This window comes from Labeo rohita, chromosome 19 (assembly GCF_022985175.1).
Source record: "Labeo rohita strain BAU-BD-2019 chromosome 19, IGBB_LRoh.1.0, whole genome shotgun sequence".
NCBI classification, from domain to species: Eukaryota; Metazoa; Chordata; class Actinopteri; order Cypriniformes; family Cyprinidae; genus Labeo; species Labeo rohita.
This window is the reverse complement of record NC_066887.1, coordinates 32,715,500-32,737,418: the sequence shown is the minus strand read 5'-3', so window position 1 is coordinate 32,737,418 and position 21,919 is coordinate 32,715,500. Positions and strand designations below refer to the sequence as shown.

The 21,919-nt window shown below is 28.1% G+C and overlaps 1 protein-coding gene across 5 annotated transcripts in view; it reads right to left on the bottom strand.

Annotated features, from left to right (window-relative positions):
• The window catches only part of ptk2aa (protein tyrosine kinase 2aa), a 92,446-nt gene that overhangs the window by 32,087 nt on the left and 38,440 nt on the right, over positions 1-21,919 (bottom strand). For 2 of the 5 annotated variants that reach the window (XM_051136208.1, XM_051136210.1), the window contains exons 7-15: positions 19,787-19,841; positions 13,271-13,411; positions 11,369-11,446; positions 10,992-11,099; positions 8,116-8,233; positions 7,847-7,877; positions 4,372-4,436; positions 1,839-1,856; positions 1,246-1,302 (exon numbers count right to left, since the gene is read on the bottom strand). In XM_051136208.1, coding sequence (XP_050992165.1) covers positions 1,246-1,302; positions 1,839-1,856; positions 4,372-4,436; positions 7,847-7,877; positions 8,116-8,233; positions 10,992-11,099; positions 11,369-11,446; positions 13,271-13,411; positions 19,787-19,841 — 671 coding nt within the window. Of the gene's footprint in view, positions 1-1,245; positions 1,303-1,838; positions 1,857-3,729; positions 3,820-4,371; positions 4,437-7,846; positions 7,878-8,115; positions 8,234-10,991; positions 11,100-11,368; positions 11,447-13,270; positions 13,412-19,786; positions 19,842-21,919 lie in introns of all 5 variants that reach the window. The other 3 variants (XM_051136209.1, XM_051136211.1, XM_051136212.1) reach the window with 2 other exon arrangements.

Genomic DNA, 21,919 nt, shown 5'->3' with positions numbered 1-21,919 from the left:
ATATTTGGCCGAGATACAACTATTTGAATATATGGTATCTGAGGGTGCAAAAAAAAAAAAATCAAAATATTGAGAAAATCCCCTTTAAAGTTGTCCAAATTAAGTTCTTAATAATGCATATTACTCATCAAATATTACGTTTTGATATATCTACAGAAGTAATTTTACAAAATATCTTCATGCAACACGATCTTTACTTAATATCCTAATGATTTTTGGCATAAAAGAAAAATCCATAATTTTGACCCATACAATGAATTTTTGGCTATTGCTACAAATATACCCCAGCGACTTCCAGGGTCACATATGGAGAAAAATCCTGAAGTTTCCCCTCAAAAAACATAATTTCTTTACGGCTGAAGAAAGACAGACATGAACATCTTGGATGACAAGGGGTGATTACATTATCTGTCAAATTTTGTTCCGGAAGTGGACTTCTCCTTTAATAATTCGTTAATTAATTTTGAACTAATGTTCTATTAATGTTACCTGAAGAACGTTTGTTCATAACTTGAGAGAACCTTGCTAGAATGTTAGTCAAAGTTCTAAGAACGTTCACTGTTGTCACCGCTTTCATTGACTGGAAAAGAGCAGCATGAACATTCTACTAAACATCTGCTTTTGTGTTCACAATAGAAAACTATGGTTTTGGAATGATATGATGGTGAGTAAATGGTGACAATTTTTTCATTAAACTGTCTCATATAACACACACATTATGTCGGTGTGTGTTCAGAATCCTGTGATTGTTTGTGAAGTCACACACTCGTGAATGTTACTGAGCAGTCGCTGACTCACACCCACTCACTAAATCAGGACACATCACAGACATCCAGTGTGTTTATATAAAGCCAATTCAAATTAAACTCCAAACCTTAAAAGAAACGGAGCAATTTTGCAGATGATTAATACTTTATGAATCCTTTTAACTTTTAAGGACATCCCCGAAGCAAACATTAATTCTGAATTACGCCCAAATATGACCTGCTTTAATTTCAGATGTGATGAACCGAACCTTTTAAAGCGCAACACAAACAGAGTTTCCAGAGAGAATATTCTGGAATGTCAGAGCTGGATACTTCAAATTTCATTTGCCGCCACATCAACAAACCAAACGAGCCAGACGGGGGAAAAAAAAGGTCAGGAATTGGCTCAGAAAAACCTACGGATTTGGACAGAAACATCTGGATCCCGGAAGACAGCGGTTACGCACACTTAAAAGGCGGCACGAGCGAGGGTACTTACTAGAGGGCATGGTGTAGGTGTCCTCCTCATCTATGATCTCTGCGTAGTCGTCAGTTTCTGCAGGGAGACAGAAGCAGCGGCGGTCAGTATCTCACACGCGCCGGCCAAACTAACGCCCACTCGGTCACTACACCACCCGTAACCTTCCACTACACAAACTAGAGCCAGTCAAGCAGCCAAGAAACTCCTCCATGAAGACACACACACACACTCAAACTCAAGTGCACTTCTCTCTTTTAAACTCTCTGAACTGCATGTGAGTGTCTGTCTGTCCCAGCGGCCAATCAGAGAGCAGCTCTGTGGTTGGGCTCGAGCAAGACGAGGGGAAGGAAGTGACTCTTTCGTCTTCATGCAAAACAGATTTAGTCCGACGTTTTTGTTTTCTGGGAGAGGTCATTGGCTTCTCTAAATAATTGCACCTTTAAAGTGAGGAATGCAGGGAGCAAAAGAGACTTCAAGTGCACTTAAACTGAAGCAGACTCACATTTACAATACACACTATGACTAAACTACAATCTACGCAAGATCGACTAGTTTCCAGTAACGCACACAGGGGAGAGAGTTAGAAACGAAAATTGCAAGTCAAACATTACCATCTCCGCTAAGATCTTCTGCAGGTCCATGCAAAGAACGGAGAGGAGAGGAGAGGAGAGGAGAAAGGTTAATTCATCAGCACACATGAAAACACACATTCGTCATGAACCCCAAGCGGTTAACTGGGTTTATTCGTCTTCACTGGTTTTTGTGAGCAGCTCCTGCAGTAAATGTGTTTTGTTCATGCTGTTCTGGGAGTCATTAGTGTGGGTTATATTGGGTTAGACGTGCTGCAGGAATGTGTGGGATGAGATTCAATTGGGACGTGGACACACATCTGCCTCGATTGTTCTGCCACGGGTCTAATTCAGTGCAGTTCGCATGGAAAAACCAACGATCGTATTTGGAAGCAGGTTCGTATGTCTAATGCAATTAGCAAAAAAATAAAAAATATTGGGTGAGTCTCACAAAACCTGTCAACAGCTTTTCATCACATAGACTACTTTTATAAAAATATTTTATTGTCATTATTGTGACGTGGAAAAAATATTATTTTAAAATAAAAAATATAATATTATTTTACAAATTATAATATGCATATATATTAAGCAAAAATATATTTTTATGTAAAATATAATTTCTTAAAATAATAAATTCTCATTTATTTGTATTAATAAAAATAAATTTTATTAATTGACTATTTCAGCTAAATAAAATAAAATCTCAAAAGCAATGTGATATTAAATTGTAAAGTACATTTGTAAAAAAAAAAGTCATGTCTTTTTTAAATTAATGCTAATTTTATTTTACAATTACAATTTCAAAAAGCAAAATCAGCAAATAAAATAATTTGTTTATACAAAATAGAATTTCAAATAAATAAAGAAAGAAAGAAATTAACATTGCAGTGATGAGAACAAATTACAAATTTATCTAAAATATAATTTCTTATAAATAATTCTTATTAATTTGTATTAATATATTTTTTATAAATGGACTATTTCAGCAAAATAAAATAAAATAAAATAAAATATGCACAAAATAATAATAATAAAATCCTAAAATAATTATGTACAATATAATTTCTTATAAATAATTCTTATTTATTTGTATTAATAAAAATATTTTTATAAATTGACTATTTCAGCAAAATAAAATAAAATACAATACAATATGCCCAAAATAATAATGAAATAAAATAAAATAAAATCCTAAAATAATTTTTATTAAAAAAAAAAAAAAAAAAAAAAAAAAAAAAATCCTACAACTTTTATGTAAAATACAATTTCTGATAAATAATTCTTCTTATGTATTTATTTTACTAAGAATAAAATAAAATAAACCATGCAAAATATAATATCTTTTTTTTTGGTGTGTGGAGGGGGGGGGTCTGAAATGTAATATATATATCTCAAATAAAGCAATTTGTTATTAAATTGTCAAGTACATTTGTTAAAAAAAAAAAAAAAAAAAAAAAAAAAAAAAAAAATTCATCCACTAATTAATGTCAAGAGTGCAGACAAAAGAGACTGCAGCAGTGTGACACCTCAGCATCTGATATAAACCTTAACATAAATCAACATTTTATGTAGATTACAGGACAATCATAAAAAATAAGCAATTTGTTTACATACTATATAATATTATATTATTATGCTTTATATTTTAATTGGTTAAAAAAATAATGTGATTTGATTTGTCAGGGAGGCAGAAACTATATCCTCATAAAAGACATAAAACCATTGCATTATCTAATATAGAAAATCATAACAGCATTTAAAAACATCCATCTAGATGAAAATGACTAGCTTGAATGAATCAGAGCACCTGTGAATCTATGAGAAACAGATGATGTTGACATGATTCTACAGCACATGTGTTGTTTAGGATGGACAGCAGGTGAGGGTCAGTGTTCAAACACACAAACACACGCACAGGAACAGCATGTACCCTTAGGAGGAGAATCATGGGAACAGAGCACAAACGGAAGGAGAAAGCGTCGAGCTTTAGCAGCTTTGGTGGGCGTCTGAACCACCGAGTCTTCAGAGAAGAACGACAGATGGAGAGAGAAACAGAGTGAAGCAAAGCAAGAGAATATGGCAGGAGGAATGGAGACGCAATAAACATATTTATTTTCCAGATCCGTGACAAAACCACATATGATCTGTGATCAGCTCTTCTCACACCAAAAATGAAATGCACCAACTGATGGCTGAGAAGAATGAGTTACTTCATTTAAACGTGCACACTGTCTTCAGAAAGTGATTTTACTTTATAGATTATGCTGAAAATCTCCAGCGCTAACAGCTTATAAAGAGTAGACACGTTCATGAGCATGAAACATCTGAAATACAAGTGATGATGAGCTTTAAATGCATGCACATGTTTCGCAGACACCAGCCCAACATCTTAAAAACATCCGAGAAACACTTTCGAGACTATGTGAAACAGCATTTGCAATGCATTTGATTGTATGTGATTCAAATATCCAGCATTTTTATCCAAAAGACATATAATTGGATTGTGAAGCATTAAGCTGTAAAATGACCAGCAGTGTTTGGCATGTAAAACATCACGTCAGAGACATCTTACCTGAAACAGAGATGGCTCGAACTCCTGCCCGAATCCCCTCCAGCCGCTTCTCATTGTTGGCAAGTCTGTGGAGAAATGATTTCATTAACAACATGATGATTATTGATGTTTTCATGCACACGTAACAAGATATATTTATCTAGTGGCTCACATGAACATGAGAACTTCTGGACATGATCATTTTTTTGGTACCAAATATGCATGCTAACTTAATATTATACTATAAAAGTTTTTCATACTATATGCAACATGCAGAATTAAAACAGTAGATTCAGTTCGACCTTAATTAGAGCTTGGCAACACAGTATATCATATTTCATAATATAAGCCTGGAAAAAAAAATATTATTTATTATATTATTATATATTTTTATATTTATGTTATATTTATTTTTATTTATTTTATTATTATATATATATATATATATATATATATATATATATATATATATATATATTTTAATTATATTGTTATATATTTTTATATCAATTTTTTTTATATTTATTATTTATTGTATATAATAATATACTTTTTTTCGGAAACTGCATGGGCATGCATAAAATAAAATAAAATAAAATAAATAATAAAAAAGGAAAATAATTTTATATTTATATTAATATGTACTCATATTTTATATATTGATATACTTTTTTCTGTCCAGACTTTGATGATAAATTAGTCTAATAATACTCTTTAGGAAACTTTATGGATAAAATAAAATAAAATAAAAAAATAATAAAAAAAATAAAATAAAATAAAATAAAATAAAATAAACAATATATATTTATATTAATATTTATTCATATTTTATATATTCATATACTTTTTTCTGTCCAGACTTTTGATGTTAAATTAGTCTAATAATACTCTTTAGGAAACTACGTGGATAAAATAAAATAAAATAAAATAATTATAGAAAGTTTTTAAACATTATATATTTATATTAATATTTATTCAGATGTTATATGTTCATACTTTTTTTCCATACTTTTGAAGTTAAATGAGTCTAATAATGCTCTTTAGGAAACCGCATGGGCAAAATAAAATAAAATAAAATAAAATAAAATAAAATAAAATAAAATAAATATTTAAACATTATACATTTATATTAATATTTATTAATATTTTATATATTCATATACTTTTTTCCTGTATTAAGATTTAAATATTTTATTATTTTATATTGATTATTTATTTTATATAATAATATACTTTTTTTCTCTCCAGACTTTAGATGTTAGTCTAATAATGCTATAATAATAATTAGGGATGCACGATATTGGATTTTTGCCGATATCCGATATGCCGATATTTTTCGGTTCATTTTGGCCGATGCCGATACAGATACCGATATATCCTTTTGTTTGGAAACAATAAAAAGCATACCCGGAATACACCACATGTTGTATTATATGCCGACTAATAAATTACAGAACGTTTAGCAAACACTGAGGAATCAAATACATAAAAAAGAAAGCCTCCATAACCTGAGACAAATGGCAAAGATAACAAGCTTTTCAAAATTAAAGTAAAACTAAACTGACTGTGACAGTGCTTGCATGTTTTTTTGTTTGTTTGTTTGTTTGTTTTTTTGCACACTAATACCAACATGTTCATCTTCTCTGGTTTACCAAGCGGTCTTTTACTTGAAAACCAAATCCTGGGTCCGCCTTTGTTTCCTCAATATTCGCTTCATTTTGCCGCGCGCTGCGAGCACTTTCGCGCTCCTGCTAAAGCAGCAAATACAAACCAGGATCTATACACGAAGCGTTCACACCAAAAGCACCTCTTGGCATGATCAACGTGGAAAGTAATAGAAATTTAGTCACTAATTCATGTTTAATTATAATTTCCACAAATAGGCTAATTGTTTCATATGCTGCACTGCGCTTTGACAGGGCTGCGGGACACGAACAGGACAAAATTCATGACTACAACTGGTTCATTCGTTCCTACGATTTATTCTTTCGTTAATTTGTAAAATAAGGGAACGAATTAATAATTCGTATGAACGAATTTTTAATTCACTGCCACGAAATCTTTTATTTTCCACCCGCATGTTTACCACAGTAAGAGATATGAAAACATGGATTAAAAGTGAATGACAAGATAATAAACCTGCGAAATTAAAGGGTGAGATGATGAGGATTTGGAAGAAACTATAAATATTATTTATTATAGTTCATGGAAATGTGTAACCTACCGGCAAAACAGAACACAACCGCCTACTGCTTTAAATCTATGGGCTCGAACGGCATGAATCCGACCATGGTCGCTATGTATAACATTTGCCTGCTAACCAATTATTTAAAAAAAGGCTTTGTACCTCATTTGTGTCATAATACTCACGTAAAAATGTTCGTATGAGTAACGGTGTGTTCTGCCTTAGCGCCGTCGGTGAAAGAGGTTCACCGGCCGCGCGCCGTAAATACTTTTGGGATCAGTTTATTTTAAATGCTGATCATGTCAATTGCAAACATTGCGATCGTGACTGACATCCCTACTTCTTGCGGAACAGGCATTATAGGACCTGCCACGTGCTATAATTGTTTGCTCTGTTATCACACACCAAAGCCTCATTCTGTACATCCATTCTCAGTTTAAATGCAGCCATTGAAATCAGTGAATGCAATTACCATTCAGGCAAAACTTTATTTCAAGAATGAGCCACACTGCTGACCTGATCTAATCGCTAGCGCACCCTGCACACCAAGTTAACATATTTCCCTTATCGGCAAGACATATCGGCATAATTTTTCATATCGGGCCGATGCCGATATTTACTTTTAAAGCCATTATCGGCCGATTCCGATATCAGTCCGATAATATCGTGCATCCCTAATAATAATAATAATAATAATGATAATAATAAAATGTATTATAAAAAGTTTTTAAACATTATATATTTACATTTACTTTTAATGTTAAATTAGTCTAATGATGCTCTTTAATTAGATTATTATATATTTTATATTTAATATATATATTTTATATATTTTATTATTTTATATAATAATAAACTTTTTTTCTCTCCAGACTTTAGATGTTAAATTAGTCCAAAATAAAATAAAATAAAAATTTTTAAACATTTTATATTTATGTTAATATTTATTCATATTTTATATATTCATATATTTTTCTTTGTCCAGACTTTTGATGTTAATTTAGTCTAATAATACTCTTTAGGAAACTTCATGGGCAAAACAAAACAAAAAACAAAACAAAAGAATTATATTTATATTTTATATATTCAGATATTTTTGCTAAATAAATTCCGTCAAAACCATCATCAGCTAAACAATCACAAATATATCACAAATGTTTGACCCAGCTCTAGTCCCAGTGTTTAGTTTTGACCTGTTTTGGTGGTGTTTAAGTCTTAGCTGGTGGTCAAACCTCGTCTAAATGAATCTCCTGCCTGACGTCAGTTTAATAAACAGCTCATGAACGCCAGTAAAGTGAATTTATGACTTACTTTGGAATGGATGGAAGAGCTCTTTCCCCCTCTGTAGGACAGAAAAACACACCACATCAGCTTATGAATCAAACAGAAGAACAGGACCCACCCAAACACTACTTTACCAACAACTATATTTCATACTTTACTACAAGTGGACTTATGTCTATCTATTTGTGTCTTGCTGAGACAAACAGCATCCCATTCATGCTAATAGTTTACAGTTTACTGCCTCTACACTTAACACTACAAACATCCCACAATGCATCATTGTGAGGCCGACGTACCTTTCTGAGGTCTGACGATGAAGGACTGGCTGACGGCATTGAGCAGTCGACAGTAGCCGTCGATGAGGTCGGCCATGTTCTCAGCGGTGGCGAAGGACGGCGTGCTGATCGTGAGAGGCTACGAGAAAGAAACGAGTCTCACAATGAGCCATTATCAACAACAGCAGCCTCATCATGACGTCAACATACAACACACACCAGCTGCACTGACCAAACACACACACAGCTGAAGACACACCCACAAATGCCTTCGTACACGCCCACAAATTCCATCCGACACACCCACAAATCCCACAGACACACCCACAACAGTGTCTCCTTTTACTCATGCTGTGATTATGCTGTCTAGATTAACCCTGATGAGATAAAAATAGTAAACACACAACACACCATTATATTTAGTTGTGTAGCCAGTCTAGTCCAACAGCCAAATAAATTAATCTTAAGAGTCGGATCTTTAACGAATTGATCTCGAAGTTAACAATTTAAATATGTTTTGGTATCACTTATATACTATTTTAGTATTTATTCGTATTTAGAACAAGCTTTTATTATTCAATTTTGTGTTTTTCTTTTAATTTTAAACTAATAATATCATATTTAATATAACTATATTATAATAAAATAATTTTTATTTAGCTTTATTTTATTTCAACCTTAGTTTTAGTCATTTTAATATTTTAATTGGCTTTTTTTTGTACTTTTGAGCTTTTATTTTAATTGTAGTTTAGGCATGAGTAATGTTATGTGCTTTGTCATTTTAATTAATTAATTAATTTATTTATTTATTTATTCTTATTTATACATTTTTAAGTTTCGATTTTAATTTTAGTCAAATATTTAAATTTTATTATAGTTAATTTATGTAATTCATTGTTTTTATTCATTTTTTGTTTCTATTTAGCTTTATTTTTATTTCAGTCTTAGTTCTTAGTCATTTTAATATTTTAATTGTCAACATTTCTTATTTTTCATTTTAACTGTAGTTTAGGTGTAAATACTGTTGTTATGTGCTTTGTCATTTTTATATATATTTTTTTTATAAAAACTTCTGTTTAGCTTTAATTTATTTTAATTTCTGTTTTAGTTTTAGTCATTTTAGTACTGAACTTAAACCTTTTCCAAGTTGGTGAGGCAACTTTTTTTTATTTATTTATTTTTTCCATTTTCTTATTTATATATTTTTAGTTTCCATTTTAATTTTAGTCAAATATTTACATTTTATTATAATTAATTTATGCAATTCATTTTTTTTTTTTTTTTTTTTTTTTTTTTTTAAATAATTATTTAGCTTTATTTTTATTCCAGGCTTAGTTTTTTAGTCATTTTAATATTTTAACTGACAACAATTTTTTTTATTTTTTTTATTTTATTATTTTTTTAATATATACTTTTCAGTTTCCATTTTAATTTTAGTCAAATATTTAAATTTTATTATAATATTTTTTTATGTAATTCATTGTTTTTTATTATTATTTTTGTTTTTATTTAGCTTTATTTTTATTTCAGTCTTAGATTTTAGTCATTTTAGTATTTCAGTTGACAACAATTCAGCTTTTCAGTTTTCATTTTGGTTGTAGTTTAGGTGTAAATACTGTTGTTAAGTGCTTTGTCATTTTTATATATTTTTTATTTTATTTATTTTTTTTTAAATACTTTTAGCTTAAATTTATTTTAATTTCTGTTTAGTTCAAGTAATTTTAGTAATGAACTTAAACTTTTTTCCCAGTTGACGAGGCAACATTTATTTATTTGTTTTTTTCCATTTTCTTATTTATATATTTTTAGTTCCCATTTTAATTTTAGTCAAATATTTAAATTTTATTATAATATATATATATATTTGCAATTCATAGTTTATTATTATTGTATTTATTTAGCATAATTTTTATTTCAGTCTCAGTTTTTAGTCATTTGAATATTTTAATTGACAACATTTCTTATTTTTATTATAATATATATATATTTTTGCAATTCATAGTATTATTATTATTATTATTATTGTATTTATTTAGCTTAATTTTTATTTCAGTCTCAGTTTTTAGTCATTTGAATATTTTAATTGACAACATTTCTTATTTTTATACTTTTCAGTGTTCATTTTAATTGCAGTTTATGTGTAAGTACTGTTGTTATGTGTGTTGTCATTTTTATTTTTTTATTATTTTTTTTTTATACTTCTGTTTAGCTTTAATTTATTTTAACTTCTGTTTTAGTTTTAGCAATTTTAGTACTGAACTTAAACTTTTTTCCAAGTTGGCGAGACAACTTTATTTATTTATTTTATTTATTTATATATTTTTCCGTTTAAATTTTAGTTAAATATTTGAATTTTATTATAATTAATTTTTTATGTGATTCATTGTTTTTATTCATTTTTTTCATGCTTCTGTTTAGCTATATTTTTATTTCAGTTTTATTGCAATTTCAGTCCTTTTTTTCATGTTTTTTCAACTTTTTTTCAGTTAGTTACAACAACTGGAGTTACAAAAATGTGTAATCAAATATTATATTTAGTTTTATTTCAGCAATATTTTAGATTTAGTTAACACCACTGGTTCAAATCAGTCTAACGAACCCAGCACAGCATCTAAACCCGGGTAAAAATGGCGCCTTAAAGACAGACAATCAGAAAGAGAGAAAAAAAAAAATCCTACCAAAGTACAGACAAAGACGCCAAGACCCAAAATAACAGTGACGGACTGAAATTACAGCGCCGTCAGCGCGAGGCTGAGCTGGATTTACACCCTCCTGAGTCACACATCTCAAACTAAACACTACATCCTACAATCAAAACATCAACTTTATTTCATTTACTTTTGAACTGAAACTTGAAGCATGGCTGATCATGAACTATAAACTGCAGTGTCGCTTACCTCAGCGGCTCCTGCCACGTCCAGCTGTAAGACGCCTTTCCTCTCCTTCTCCTCCACGCACGAGTAATGGATGCTCTGCACCTGGGTGAAGTTGGCCAGATGTGTCGGCTGAAATAAAACAGAGACACATTAGTCATGCTAATGACATCACATGACAGAGAGACTAATGGGACAGATAAGCTTTAAAATCAAGAAATTCCTTCTTATAAATATCAAAAATCAGCCAATCAGACAGTAGAACATTTAGTTCAGTTAGAATTTTAGACCAATCAGATTTCACGGTTGGCGGAGCTAGTTACAAATAGATCCAAGCAACTGAACAAAACAACTAATGTAAAATAGATGCTTGTTGCTATGGTGATGTCAGCATGCCTTACCGTGGAGCCCTTGTCTGTCAGGTAACTGATTCCCTCCTCCGGACCAATGGCAAGATCCACTGATATGACCCAACTCGACTGAAACAGACAGAGAGAGATGAGCATCAATGACTGGATCTGATCGTACATCGAATTAAGATTTAATTTAGCAGGGGTCAAAATGAACATGAAAAATAACTATTAATTTTAAGAATTTTATCTAGAAATGTTGCTTTAATTAATATATTATTAATATATTAATATATTATAATACACTATTAATAATTAATACATTTATAAAAAAAAATAAATACAAACTATACAGACATTTAAAAAAATATAATAAGTAATAAAATAAATATAAATAATATTAAAAAAAAACAAATAAAAAAGACAAAGGCACATAACAAAATTACAATATAACTAAAAATTACAATTAAAATAGAAAATGTAAAAATTAATACATATGAATAAATATTACTAAATAATTTAAAATCTAATAAAAATGACAAAAGAAAAAGGTAAAATTAAAAAAGGGAACTATCAAAAATTAAAAAAGCACAACTAAATTACAAAAAAAATGAAAGAAAACAGAAAATATAAAAATTTAAAAAAGTTAAATATTAATATTTAACAATGCAAACTAATTATAATAACAATAGCACAAAACAACATTACAAACAATTTAAGTAAGATTAAAATAAAAATAGAAAAATTGTGAAATATTATTACAATTGAAAATTACTGTTTTCTATGTGAATGTTATATATTAATAAATTAAATAAAATATAATATTTTATCTCAGCTAGTTGCTAAGATAGCATTTCTCAATTTTTAAGCTTAAGTTTACATACTAAAATAACTACAATTATAAATTTTAATATATTTATATATTACATATTTTACATTTTATAATTAGACTAAAATAAAATAAATACAAACCTGACAGACATAAAAAATACAAACAAATGCAAGAAATAAATTTAAATAAATATAAATAATAGTTTAAAAAGACAAAGGCACATAACAAAATTACAAACAATTCAACTAAAAATTACAATTAAAATAGAAATGTAAAAAAGTAAAAATAATAATAATATTAAATACTAATAAATATTACTAAATTTTAAAATCTAATACAAATGACTAAAGAAAATAAAGCTACAAAAAATGTCAAATTAAAAAGGAACTATCAAAAATTACAAATGCACAACTAAATAACAAAAAAAAGAAAACAAAAATAAAAAAAGTTAAATATTATTAAATACTTATAAACAATACAAACTAATTATAATTAACAATAGCACAAAACAACACTACAAACAATTTAACTAAAAATAAAATAAAAATAGAAAATGGAAAAAATGTGAAATATTTTTACTATTTAAAATAACGTTTTCTACGTGAATATATTGTAAAATGAAATTTATTTCTATGATCAAATCTGAATTTTTAGCATCATTACTCCAGTCTTCAGTGTCACATGATCCTTTAGAAATCATTCTAATATGCTGATTTGCTGCTCAACAAACATTTCTGATCATTATCAATGTTGAAAACAGTTGTGCTGCCCAATATTTGTGTTAAAACTGTGATAAATTGTATTTTTTTAGATTCTTTGATAAACAGAAAGTTCAAAAGAACAGCATTTATTTGAATTTAAAATCTTTTATAATACTATAAATGTGTTTACTGTCATATTTGATCAATTTAATGCATCCTTGCTAAATAAAAGTATTAATTTCTTTCAAAAATAAATCTTACTGCCCGCAAACTTTTGAACAGTAGTGTATAGTATGTAGTGTAATGCAAAATACAGTTTAATGACCAGTAAGTAACATTTTTTAGTGTCAGTGTCAGCAAATGACCAGCAGGGGGAAGTAAAGACCAGTAATTCCCCACATAAGCAGCGAGCTGACGTACCCCTAGAGCACATCGAAAGCACTCTTTGTCGAATCTGTAGACGGGCGCCAGGATCTCAAAAAACTTCAGTATGCTCTGCTCGTCGTTCAGGTTGGCGAACTGCTTAAATGTTTGTTGGATTTGTTTCCGTAGTGTTTTGGCCTGAAACAGAGAGAAAGAGCAGCGTTACACTTCACACACTGATTACAAACACCAGCAGGACTCAAGTTAAATCCCACATGACCAATACTAGATAAAAATGACACGGTTTCATTCTGATAACATCATACTGAACTACAGCACTTGTGCAACTGGGCGCTATAAAGATAAACAAAAAAAAAAAAAAAAAAAAAAAAACAGTATTTTAATTCAAGTGAAGTCAAATAATTTTTTTTTTTTTTTTTTGTACAGCACTTTACAATACATATCTGGGTTATTATAGCTAATTAAAATTAAAGCCATATAAAAAATAAACATTTTTGGAATAAAATGAATAAAATAAAAATAAAATAAACAATAACTGAGATAAAATAAACTTAAATAAACCTATGTTTATTTTGTCAGCCAGTGGCTAAGGAAATGTTTCTCACTTTTATTTAAACAATGTAATAAAATAAAAAAAACTACACCTGAAATAAAAATTATATTATAAATAAATATTATTTATTTATTATTTTTTAAAAATGACACATTCATACATTTATTCATGTTTTTTAGAGATTAAAAATCTCTTTAACAGAAGCGACCTGGCCATCTTAGGGTTACTACAGTTAAATACTACTAAAACCATAACAAATATTTTCATTAGTTGAAATATAATGCACATTAACTGAAATAAAATAAATTAAAATATACAAAAGCTTAAACTTATTTTATGTTGGCCAGTTGCCAAATAAATATTTCTCAATTTTATTTAATGATATACTAAAATAATTAACGTTGTAATAAATGAATAAATAAATAAATAAATTATTTAATTATATTTTATATATATATATATATATATATATATATATATATATATATATTATTATTTTTTTACAATGTTAGTTATTTTAGTTAAAACCCAAAATAGAGATTAATAAATTATGGATAATCTAGACTTTTTATTTTAGATGTGTTCAGTACTTGAAATAAAATACACATTAACTGAAATAACATAAAATATACAAAAACTTACATTTCTAAATTTTCATTAATGATGTACTAAATGAAATAAAATGACAAAAACACAACAAAAAATAAATTACATTAAAGCAGAAAATATAGAAATAAAAACTATAATAAAGTGATTTGAAAACTCAACATAGAGACTGATAAATTATGAATAAACTAGATTTTTTTATTATTTTATTACTTAAAATAAAATATACAAAAACGTAAACTTACATTTCTACATTTTCTTTAATTACGTACTGAAATAACAAAAAAAATAAAAAAATAATAAAATCACAAAAACACAACCAAAACAAATAAAATGAAAACAATATATAGAAATAAAAACTATAATGAAAACTCAATGCTTAAAATACAGATACACATCGTGTTAAAGCAGCTTCACATAAAAACAATGTTAACCAACATAATGTTACCTTATAGCTGCATTTAGCAGATTATAGATTTATAAAATATGAATAAACTAGATTTTAACATGTTCTGATGCATCAGAGTTTAAGGTTTCGTCACTAACAAGTATTAAGTGTAAGTGAAATTAATAGTGATATTTTATGAAGAAGTATGATCACATCTATATAACAGAACTTAATAATCCAGAATGAACCTGGTAATTAGTGCTGACAGGTTCATTACAACCATCAAACTCAGCTGTCAATCAAATGAGACACACATGAGCTACAATGATCAATTTCTATCAGTTTTCTCTCACACATGCATAAAAACAACACTGCAGAATGGATGTCATCTGCTATTAGAGATCATCTGAAAGGCATTATGGGTCTCCTAACAGCATTCCAGACACAGATACACACAGATCATATCAAACATGTGAGCGGTCACTTCAGAGGGACCGTCCACCCTTCCTGACAGGAAGCGCAGCTCTGTATCCGAGCTTACATCCGTGGAGGAATTATGGGACGCGTCTTATGGATCAAACAAGAAGATGGAATGCAGGTTTTCTTTATCTAGAGACTTAGCAACGTGCCTCTTCTTCTCCTATACTAGAACACATTTCAAATCTTTACTTTTCATTACAGGGAGCCGTTGATAACAATGAGTAAAATGTGAGTCAGCAATTCACAATCCTTAAAGACACTGATGAAAAATCTAGTTAATAAACCTAGTTACTAATTAATACCATTAAAGCTAAATATTAGACAAAAACAAAAAAGTCAAATGGAAAAATATTTAAAAATAATTAAAAAAAAAAATAATAATTTATATTTATATAATAAAATTTATAATATTTATTTATTTATTTATATACTATTTTAACATTATATTTAATTTTTTATTACTTAATTAAATTATTTTTATTTGATCTTTTGTTGTTCTTTATTAATTTTTATTTTTTTAATTATTTTTAAATATTTTTCCTTTTTAATTTAATGAATAATAAAAAAATGAAAATTTAAAATTAAACAAGTTATATTAATCAATACTTATAAGCAATGAAAATGATTTATAATGACAAAAGCACATATAATTATAATAAATTAACTTATAAATAGAATAGATTGTTGTTGCTCTTAAAGTATTTATATTTATTTTTGTTATATACTATGTTAACATTATATTGAATTTGTTTAAAAAATTAAAAGAAAACAGAAAATATAAAAATGAAATAAGTTAACTATTAATAAATACTTATAAACAATGAAAACTAATTATAATGATAAAAAATTACAATAAATTAACTTGAAAATAGAAAATGGAAAATAAATAAATAAATAAATACACAAATAAATAAAACATCAAAAACCTAAATAATAATAAATACTTGTAAATAATTTAACAACCTATTAAAAATCACAAAAGAACATAACTAAATTACAAAAAAATAAAAGAAAACAGAACTGATAAAAATGAAAATAAGTTACATTTTAATAAATACTTATAAACAATAAAAATTACAATAACATATTTTTTACAAATATTTATAAATAATATTTAAAAATAAAAATGAATACACAACAAAAACACAACAAAAAAATAAATTATATTAAAACAGAAAATATAGAAAAGTAAAACTATAATAAAAACTCAAGTGATCTGAAAACCCAAAATAGAGATTGATAAATTGAATAAACTAGATTTTTTTATTTTATTACTTAAATAAAATAAAATATACAAAAACATACTTACATTTCTACATTTTCTTTAATGATGTAGTAAAATAACAAAAAATAAAAAAATGAAATAAGATCAACAATAAATACAAAATTTTAATAAAGTTAAACATAATATTAAAACAGTATATAATAAAAATAAATTAATTAAGATATATAGAAAAATAAAGTATATAGGAAAATAAAAATAAATAAATTAAGAGAAACAACTACACATATATATATATATATATATATATATATATATGTGTGTGTATGTATGTATGTATGTATGTATATATATATATATATATATATATATATATATATATATATATATATATATATATATATTATCTGTTCTGGTTTCATTGATTGTATAACTTCAGAATATGTTACCAAACAGCATATTAGAATGATTTCTGAAGTATCACGTGACACTGAAGACTGTAGTAATGATGCTGAAAATTCAGCTTTGATCACAGGAATAAATTATATTTTAAAATATATTCAAATAGAAAACAGTTTTTTGAAATTGTAAAAATATTTCACAATTTTACAGCTTTTACTGTATTTCTAATCAAATAAATGCAGCCAGAGTGAGCAGGAGAGACTTCCAATACTTCCAAATTCACTGAATGGAAAACAGCAGCTCATCAAAATGTTTACTTTTTTGCTTCAGCAACAGCGTCACACAATCTTGTAATGACATAAAGGTGAGGACATGAGAAGATTTTTATGTTTTGGCCAAACTATCCCTTTAATAAGCCCTTTGTGCTGTGAAAGCAAACAATAATGTTATTAAATGCTGACATGTGAGCTCAGCTCAATCAGGGCTGGATCTGATTTATGCGGTCAGCGACAGATGGCTGCGCTTTTAATTGAACCTCCTGTGTAACTCCATCAAATGAGCTCTGATGCTGGAAACTCTCGAAAACACATTTTCTAGGAAGCACACAGATTAAACGGTATAATCGACCTAAATGAACAGCACTCGAGAAACATAAGTTCACACATGAGCTGACGGCCGATGGGAAAAGAGTGTGGGGCAGTGGAGGATGGGGCGATTTCCGGGGAGGTGAAATAACACCTCTGTCCCGCCCACGTGCGCACATGTTTAAGGGTGACCCTCAGGGTCAAAGGACAACCCCACTATTTTACTGAGCATCTGTCTGCAGGGGTTTGTGGGATTGTCTCAGTCGGGGAACACTATTCTTATGGCAGCTGCTGCACACACTGACAACATCCAGCTCACAATGACCATCTGATGAGTTTCCCCTCATCTCACAGCCATCATTTACTAGTCATCATTATCAGGGTTATTGTAGTTAACCAAAACTACAATCCAAAAAAAAATAAAAAAAATAAAAATGTAAAAAAAAAAATTTCAGCTAGCGGCAAAGACTGACATATTAAAATGACTACAATTATATATTTGTATACATTTATATACTATATATTTTCAATTATATAATTATAGTAAAATAAAAACATACAAAAAAATTAAAACAATTTAAAAAAAAAAATACAAATGAATACAAGTAATAAAACAAACCAAATATGAATAATAAAAATTGACAAAAGCAAAAAATGACAAAATTCTAAACAATTCAACTAAACTTACAATATAAAAGTAATTAATAAATATGAATAAAAATGTATAAATATTTTTAAGTTACAAAATAAAAAATAGTTGCAAAAAACGACAAAAGCACATACCTAAATTGGAATTTTTTTTTTTAAAGAAAACAGAAAACTGAAACAAGTTAAATATGAATAAATACTTATAAACAATAAAAAATAATTATAGTGACAAAAGCACACAAAATTTCAAACAATTTAACTAAAATTAATATTAAAATAGAAAACGGAAAACTGGAAAAATTATTAATAAATATGAATACAAATTATAAATTTTAAAAACTATTAAAAAAAAAAGTTACAAGATAAAATAAAGTTACAAAAAATGTCAAATTAAAAACGAAACAGTGTAAAATTTTAAAAGCTAAATATTAAAAAATAAATGTCAAAAGCACAAAAAAAAATTAAGGAAACAGAAAACAAAAATGAAACAAGTTAAATATTAATAAATACTTACAAACAATAAAAACTAATTATAATGACAAAAGCACATAACAAAATTACAATAAATTAAAATTAAAATAGAAAATGCAAAAATGGGAAATAAATAAATAAATATTTATAAATAATTTTACAAACTAATAAAAATGACAAAAGAAAATAAACAAACTTACATGAAATGCAAAATTAAAAAGGAAACTAAAAAATTAAAAACCTAAATATTAATAATACTTATAAATAATTTAACAACCTATCAAAAATGACAAAAGCGCATAACCAAATTACAAAAAACAAAAGAAAACAGAAACTATGAAAATGTAAAAAATTACATTTGAATATATACTAACAAACAATAAAAAGTAATTATAATAACAAAAACACACAACAAAATGACAAACAATTTAACTAAAATTAAAATGATAAAAATAATATATATATATAATATAAAAACAATAAATATGAATAAATATTTATAAATTATTTTAAAAAACTAATAAAATTGCAAAAGAATACTAATAAACTAATAAAAGTTGCAAAAAATGTAAAATTAAAAAAAATATTTAAAAAAACAGAAAATAAAAAAAGTTAAATATTAATAAATGTGAACAATAGAAACTAATTATAATAGCAAATGCATCATAACAAAATTACAAAAAATGTAGTAAAATTAAAAAATAAATTATATATTTTAAAAATTTTAAATAATTAAAAAAAATAAAAATAAAAACTAATACAGAACATACAAAAATATAAAAATGACAAAAGCACATAAAATACTAAATAATAATTAAACAATTAAATAATTTTATATATATATATATATATATATAAAATATGAATAAAAACTACAATGGTATCTCAAAGATACTAAAATTCCACTTGTCAGTATTATTAGTGTTTATACGAAGTTATTTGAACAAACCCTTAAAGGCATCATAAAACGAAAGGTGGCGACCAATTGTACTACCATATTGTGCATATTATGATGTGTATATATGTATATTTGCACAGATGAAACATTCGCAATTATACACTAGTATATATTAACATGCATCAATTTCATTTTATGCCGACTTGCTCATCTTAAGTCAAAAAACATGCTGCACACATGCACGTAAACACTTAAAAATGCAAAAAAACAATTTATTTGCAACAGAAAGCCTCCGCTCACCTTAACCGATTCCAACAAACTTTTGGGGAAGAACCGTCGTAATCCAACGTCCTTTCTGCAAACCAGAGAAACAGAGCAGAAATGTGAGCGCAGATGTAATGATGTCACCGCAAACTCAGAGACGGCCAAGAAAATGTATTTTAATTTAGACATTTCCACAGAGAAGCAGCCCATCTGGTGAACTGATCTCATCACACTCTCCAGGATGGAGTACAGAGCTTTTGTCTCATCTATAAACGCATGATGAAGCTCTTGGACGCAACGGATGACATGTGGACTTAATGAATCAACTTTTCCAAAACATCTCTAAAACACAAGCAGCGTTTTCTACAAAACCAGTCATTCATGGGTCTTACGTACATGTGTGAAACAGAACAATTACAATCGCATGTCATACTGCATTTATACTGACAAGCTTTAAACACATCAACAGAACACACTAAATTAATCAATCTGCTGCTTAAGATGTTTATTATTCTTCTTCTTAGCCAAATTTCTGAATGCTACTCCACCTACAGCTTTCAAGCTAGAAGCACCAAACTCAGCCCAGATCCTCACACTGATCTCACTTACTGTGCTGTCTCTTTTCTGACTGATCCGACTTATAGTTTTCATAAAATTAAAGATTCAATATCATAAAAATCCCATAGACTTACACTGACGGACTGTTCAAATGAGCAACACTATTCAAACTCCAGCTGTCAAAATTCACACTTCAACTCCCAGAATCCCTTGAGACTCAGTCAAGACTTCCCTTCTACTACTGTTTCTAATCAATGCAAACGTCCATTCTAATATTTGTAATCTATTGATCTATCTAGCCAAGCCTAGCAACTACAACCATGCTAGTAACTTGCTAATCATGCTAGAAACATCCTATTATCATGCTAGAGTCATGTTAACAACTTAATAATCATAACAGAATCATGTTAGCAACATTTTAATCATGCTAATAACATGTTAGCAACATGCTAGCAATCAGCTAATCATGCTAGAAACATGCTAGCAACCTGCTAATATGTTAGAAACTGGTTAATCATGTTAGCAACAGGATAACAACTTGCTAATCAAATTAAAAACATGCTAACAACTTGCTAATCATGCTAGAATCATACTAACAACTTACTAATCATGCTAGAAACATGCTAGCAACCTGCTAATATGTTAGAAACGTGCTAGAAACTGGTTAATCATGTTAGCAACAGGATAACAACTTGCTAATCAAGTTAAAAACATGCTAGCAACTCGCTAATCATGCTAGAATCATACTAGCAACTTACTAATCATGCAAGAAACATGCTAGCAACCTGCTAATATGTTAAAAACATGCTAGAAACTGGTTAATCATGTTAGGAACAGGATAACAACTTGCTAATCAAGTTAAAAACATGCTAGCAACTTGCTAATCATGCTAAAATCATACTATCAACTTACTAATCATGCTATAAACATGCTAGCAACCTGCTAATATGCCAGAAACATGCTAACAGCTGGCTAATCATGCTAGAAACATGCTAGCAACCTGCTAATATGCCAGAAACATGCTAGCAGCTGGCTAAGCATGCTAGAAACATGCTAGCAACATGCTAATATGTTAGAAACATGCTAGAAACTGGTTAATCATGTTAGCAACAGGATAACAACTTGCTAATCAAGTTAAAAACATGCTAACAACTTGCTAATTATGCTAGAATCATACTTGCAACTTACTAATCATGCTATAAACATGCTAGCAACCTGCTAATATGCCGGAAACATGCTAGCAGCTGGCTAATCATGCTAGAAATGTGCTAGCAACCTGCTAATATGCTAGAAACATGCTAGTAACTGGCTAATATGCTAGAAACATGCTATCAACTTACAAATCATGCTATAAACATGCTAGCAACCTGCTAATATGCTAGAAACATGCTAGCAACCTGCTAATATGTTAGAAACATGCTAGAAACTGGCTAATCATGATAGCAACAGGATAACAACTTGCTAATCAAGTAAAAAACATGCTAACAACTTGCTAATCATGCTAGAATCATACTAGCAACTTACTAATCATGCTATAAACATGCTAGCAACATGCTAATATGCTAGAAACATGCTAGCAACTGGCTAATCATGCTAGAAACATGTTATCAA